Source organism: Trachymyrmex septentrionalis, unplaced genomic scaffold, assembly GCF_001594115.1.
Source record: "Trachymyrmex septentrionalis isolate Tsep2-gDNA-1 unplaced genomic scaffold, Tsep1.0 scaffold76, whole genome shotgun sequence".
NCBI lineage: Eukaryota > Metazoa > Arthropoda > Insecta > Hymenoptera > Formicidae > Trachymyrmex > Trachymyrmex septentrionalis.
The window spans coordinates 842,694-849,277 of NW_017305947.1; the positions used below are offsets into that span (position 1 = coordinate 842,694).

A 6,584-nucleotide genomic window follows, 5' to 3' on the forward strand; every position below is an offset into this window, starting at 1 on the left:
ACTTTGTAATTGTTAAAGCTATTGGAGATATATCGTTAATGTGAAAGATCTAGTTATATAAGAGAATAATTATTGTTCTGATTAAGCCATTTACTGTGAAAGTAATGTAAGTTAAATCTAAAATATATATTTTTTAAATACGTATACAATACTTATGCATTCCTTTCAAAGTAAATAGCTTAGCTATCTTTATTTGAAACATTCTTAAAATATAGTGAATTCTGTAAAGAAGTTTCGTCTATAAATTCTTTTATATGTTAAAGTTAAATTTTTGCTGAGAAAACATATCAATTTGAAAGTCGATAAACAAAGATTATACTTATCAGAGTTCAGAAATGGCACATTTGTATGCATTATCGACTTACCATCTTGCAATAGAATCGAAAACTACTTGCTCTAAAATGCAATGAAGATTACCACCTAGGAGATACGCAATTACGGCATGACCTGTTTTGCCGCCAGGAAGTACTTTCAGATTAAAGTTATTTCGTGTTCATTATCCAGCGGTTTGATATTCTCTTATTTCGGTGCCACCGGTAATTACCCCTTTCGGATAACGAGCATAAGAGACACGCATTGGTCAGCACGCTCTTGTCTTGCTTAAACAAACGCGACCGAAGGCTCTTCGCTTTTACCAATGTTCATCGAATCTCGACACGAACCGCGTCTCTCACCGTAAATGTTTGGGGATCGATATCGAAACCATTTCGGTGAACGCAATTTATTACCGTTACAGATTTTTAACCTTAGCGTACATCAAAATGTCTTTTGTTGTGTGAAATTGTTAATAAATATTAAGATTTTTAATATCTATTAATATATTATCAAAATTAAATTATAGATAATTTTTTTTTATGATTTTTTGAATTATCTCAAATTATTTTTATTATTTATATTCTTATCTATTATAAGTGTATAAATTTTTTATTATAATTATATGGAAAATGTCTAAAGAAATATTTTCTTTATAATTAAATAATATTGTTCAAATAAAACTTTAGATTGATTACAAGTAATTTGATAAAACTGTATGTTAAAGGTTTTTTTACATGTTGTTTTTATATTGCAATTAATTATTCTTGATAAAATAAAAATATTTACTCGTAGGTTAAAAGCTTATTAAAAATAAATTTTTATAATAATTAGATTAGATTATTCATAAAATTTAATTACGTTAACAAAGAGAATTTTTTTAAATATCTAATTAAATCTTTATTATTCTTATCGAAATTTGTATTATCTGTACTTCAATTTCATGAACTGAAATTTAATACTACAAGTAAAAGTTTATTTTCAAATTATATTCAATTTCTCGAAGTGTTTATGTATTCAAAGTTGATATAACTAAATTGATCTCACTGAAACTGCAGCCATATCGGTCCCCTATACCGCGAGTATCAAAATTTTATGATACACGTCATATATCACCTTCTCGTATGAATGTGGAGTAAGTCGTAACCTACAATAATTGCTATGTACACGTAAGTTTACAATGACGTTCACGCACAAATCAACCTCCGGCCATCCAGTTACATTGCTAGTCTCTCCAATGGGAATCTCGTTGTAGACCGCGGGACCATGTCGTCCTTATGGCAACCACCATCCTCGCAGTTCTTTTCATCTAGCCTAAATGTCGTAATTTCCGTGATAACTTCGCCAGAAGTTTCCAATGTGTTGGACTCTACTGTGACGATACTCATGACGGTCGAGGACGACTCCTCGTCGACGAGCGAGGAGTATGATAGCGTAGTCGAAGAGTCCTCATCGGATTCCTGCCAAGGCAAGGACGAGGAAAGGGGAACTGGCGAGAATTGAGGCAGAGGGCTTGTAATATAGGCGCACGTATCTACAGGAACTTTGGTGGTTGACGCTATTTTGCTCCTCGACGTCGCCGAGATCGCTGGTATCGACCTCGGTCGATCCGGCAAATTCGCGAAATCCGAGAAAAACTTTCCTATCCTACGCGAGTCCACCGGTTTCGTTACATGATTCTTTGAAGACGGTGGTAGCTTTTTACGGTCAAACGGTAGCGAGCTCGGCCTTATGATGGAGAAGAGAGCGGTTGACGCACCAGGAGGAGATGGCGAAGAGGACAACGTGGCTGTCGAAACCCGCTGCTCCTCGCTGGCGAGCGCCATTAGCGACGAAGAGACCTGGGACGAGGACGTCGTGCCAGGCTCGTACTGCTTCCGGGATGGCGATCCCACCATGCTCCCCTGGCTCGTCTGCTGCAGACCCGTCCTCTTCCTCTTCTTCTTCTTCCCGTCCGTCAAATCAGGCTTTTTACTTTGACTATCGGCGACGCTGACGTTTGGCTTTTTCGCATTTGACGTTGATGCTTTGTTCTTACCGAGCGTGAGGTTCCTGCCGCCGTCGTCTATCCGCGACTTCCGCTTCTTCGCCGGCACCGAGAGGGCCTGCCGCCTGCAAGCTTCCTCGCTGGCTGCCCCCTCGCAGGATCTCTTGGATTCCGGCGTGTTGCTGCTGGCGCTGATGATCTCCGATGACGCCTCTACGATGTCCGTTACTGATTTCGCAATCGGTTCCTCAGGGCCTTGGCATTGGGGACCGGGCTGCTCGCCCGATTTGCACCGCCGCTTACGCTTCTTTCTCTTCTTTCGCTTGCGACATCTAAACCTATCCCTACCATCCTTTTCTTGGGATAATATAGGGGGACAGATGTCAACTTGGCGATGACTGTTGCCGTGATGACGTAATTTGTGTTTGGTATCGTTCTGTGTGTCGACTGGCCGTGTTAGCACCCGGGCGTAGAGTGACAGCTTGCCCAGGTTGTGACCTTTGGCTTGTACCCTTCTCGGTTGACCGTAGCGATTCAAAGCGAGGTATAAAGTTTTATTCGCTGTAGACCAACGTATCGAGCTGTACGTGTTGTAATTTCCGTCGAATATATCCTCCTTGAAGAGGCATTCCATTGCAGTAAGGTCATTCTGAAACAGAAAACAATTAATAAATTCATAAAATAGGCAATTTCGTAATGTTGAAAGGGTCTTATAGACGAAATCGAAGCTATTGACGAGAGTTTATAAAGCAATTGCATTTATTTGGATTTTCCTAACTTATTATTTTTATCATTATTTTTATTCATTTTGAAGAAAATTTTCTGGTAAAATCACTTTGCTTATTTAGCGTCGTATGATAATTGTTGAAAACACATAAAATTAAATATTACGACAATTTATTTTGTTAATTGATAATGTCGTGTTTAACTAAGACGTTTTAGTTTGTTTTGATGTTCATACTTAAAAGTATATAAGAGAATTTTCTGGAAGGAGGAAATTGAGATTAATTAATTTAAAATTAATTTTATTTTACAAAATATCCAAAAGAGCATTTACAATTCTGTTTATAGATACATTAGTTATATGTAATAGCGTCGAGTATCTTGTGAAACAAAGAGTAAGGAAAACGCGTTTCCTTTGAAATAAAATTCTTGCCGTTTTTCCAGTCACCGGCTCAATTAAGCTCGCGATGCATTCTCGGTTTGTACAGGGCGAGAGGTACTCTCAGTTGGCGCTATCCGTTTGTTGCAGGATGCAATAATGGGCAATACACGTGCGCAAAATGAGGTTAATGCAAGTTAAAGCGCTAGTCCGTTTCCTTAGTGGGACATTAAGGGTAATGTGGAACCGACCAGCTCTGCTTAACGATGGTGTAGGGTAGACATTGTGCCGTGATCTCGCCGTTCGCTTTATTATAACTTTGTAGTTGAACGGAAGCAGCCGTATTCTTCACAGACAATTACATTTGTCGGTTTAACTACGGAAAGACGAGTGGTTCGAATTGCTTCATTCTATGCTGTGTGGCACATTCTAGTGTATTTTACAAGAATTTCTATAAATACGTTGAAATAGTTGTCTTGTAAAAATCTGGTTTATCACTATCAAAATAATAATTATTCGGATTCATTCTTCTGTAGACGAGTAAGAAAAGCGATCCGAAAGAGTTCAATGCAATTCTCGATAATTATCGAGTGACTTTGTAATGTCGTATAGAAGTCTTACCGGTGTGACGCCAATTACAGCGCCGCGAATCGCAAAGTTGTAGTAAATAATGATTTCATTAGAAATAAAACAACTAATGGAGACGGCGGTCGCAAAGAGTGTCAGAAGAATGCAACTACCATGCTACTTTATGACTCGGTTGCGCTGCTTGTTCTTCTTGTACCACGGATAATTTATTGTTACTATATGATGCGTTTCTAAATATTTAACGGAGATTCTCAGGCCAATGCATTATGAAATACATGAAGAAAAGGACAGCAATATTATGTTTAAGAATATTTAAGAATAATTTTGTTATAATTTTCTCGGAAATTAATTTTTTCTTAAATAATTTTTTCTTGTCTTTATAATATTCACAGAATAGTTTTTGTTTACTTGAGAATATTCTTTAAAGTATCTCGAAATATTACGTTAAATAATAATCAAAAATATTTTGTCAATATATTTTTTAATATTCAGATATATGTGATTATTTATAATCATTTATTTGTCATTTTTTGGATGCTTTTAAATATCGCAAATTATAACACAAACCTATTTATTATTCTACTAAAGCGCGTAATATTGAGATGTATCTTTTTGTTACTGCTGTCATTACAGTTAAATGGCCACTTTTTATATGGCGTAAATTGTTAACGTTATTCCATCGGTATCGGTTTTTTTGTCTCGATAAAGATCGTGTGATTCATTTGCGAGTGCAGATAGATGACATTTCGTCGATGATTCGCGAATTAACCGCATTCTCGAGCGAGAATAACTCGTTGCTAATAATTATGAACAATGCAACTTTTTCTTTATTTGGAATTGAGTTTAAATCGTTCATATATTTACGTCGCGTACATTTATTAAAGAACCCTGAGTGCCTGATTATTTCGCGAAGGTCTGCCGTATTATTCTAGTTTTCTAGAACGTTTCTGCATGTTATTCTAAATGTTCTATATCTCTTACAATTGACGATTACTATATGAAGAGGAAGAATTAGTCAGAAATAATCGTTGAAACTTGGGAGTTAAATTTTATAAAAAATATTATTTTTTCCAATCAATTTTTTTTGAAATACTAGTGTGAACAATATTGTTTGATTTGTACATAAATTAATAGTGAATTCAATCAGAATACATTTGAAATGATTCAAATTGCTTTCAGGGAAAACGAATCGTTATTAACATTAATTTTCATCTTGTATTAATTTTGATTTAATATATATATACATACATATATATATATATATATATATACTCGTATATGTATAAAAGAATATTACGTTATTTTATTCGTATTTAAATACAGCAATATAAACGAAAAGATGTATTGTAATTCGAGAGAGTAAGCAGTATGTGTTTTGTTCTGCAGTTAACGAGGTGCAATCGAGTTGACGATAATAATTAGGGTCGTGTCGTGATAATGAATTATGTACAATTTTTTATCGTGTAATTGCAGAGTTAAGAATCATTGATTGCGCGCGCATATTTGCACGTACATATGGAACCAGTTATTCGAAGAGTCTTAGAAGTACCGCTGATCATTCTTTATGTCGTTTGGTAATGGAATACTGTTATCAGTACTTAAGAAACATTTCTTAGTGCAAGATTAATATGCTTATTTATTCTGTTGATTGTACTAAAATCAGGAATCATCACATATATCAACTAGCTTTCGAAAGAAATACAAGAAAGATCGATGAAAAATTTATTAAGACAAACCAGGTGTAGATTTTGCATATAATAAGACCAAAAAAAAACTTCTTTAAAAAAGAAAAAATACATATATGCTAAGTGCATGAAAAAGATATTGAATATTATTCCTTTTAATAAAAAGCGGATACGAAATAAATATAATTAGCTAAGTATTTCATAACGCAAGACACATAAGATAGATTAAAAATAATTAAAATAGTCAACTGGATTATAGTGAAGAAAAAAACTTAGCGTGTCCGGGTCGCATTAAAACGCAATATTCTAAGACGAATATGTTTTCATGGTACGGAAATTATTTGTAATACAAATTAATAAAAACAGACAATCATAAAACGGTTGCAAAACTGTTGTGTTTTGTAGAATGCAGCCATTAATGATTTGAATATTGATAGAGTCTAAAGCCAAGAGTACAGAGTCTTATACATACATGTATAAAGCATAAGGCAAGAAATCTAACTAGTTCTTTATTTCATGAAAAGGAAGGAAATGAAGAATTTTTATTGGTTCATTTTCTTATGCATTATACCTTTTGCGTTATGCATATGTTTGTGCTCTTAATTTAAATCCTGGTATTCGATGTAGAAATCCATCCGAGATCTCGGAGATGGAAAAAGAATTAACTAATCGCATTGGTTATGTGACCAAATTTATCGAATGTGAGTTGTTATTTCTTTCTCTGTCCTAGATCTCGGTTTCTAGTATCGTGAACACAAAACTTAAGAGGGAAAACTCAAGTAAATAGCTAAAAATTTATTAATTTTCGGTAATTTATTGTGAAGAATGTATTGAATCAATCTTTTTGAAACTTTTAGTATATTTTATTATTTAATTGTAGATTTGAAAAAAAATTAATTTTTATAATATA

General features: G+C 34.5%; 1 protein-coding gene across 1 annotated transcript in view; it reads right to left on the reverse strand.

Annotated features, from left to right (window-relative positions):
• Positions 1–1,384: 1,384 nt before the first annotated feature.
• The window catches only part of LOC108754132, a 94,439-nt gene continuing 89,239 nt past the window's right edge, over positions 1,385–6,584 (reverse strand). The window contains exon 3 of the mRNA XM_018496225.1: positions 1,385–2,948. Within this exon, the coding sequence (XP_018351727.1) occupies positions 1,530–2,948 (1,419 nt within the window). The 3' untranslated portion in view covers positions 1,385–1,529. The remainder of the gene's footprint in view (positions 2,949–6,584) is intronic.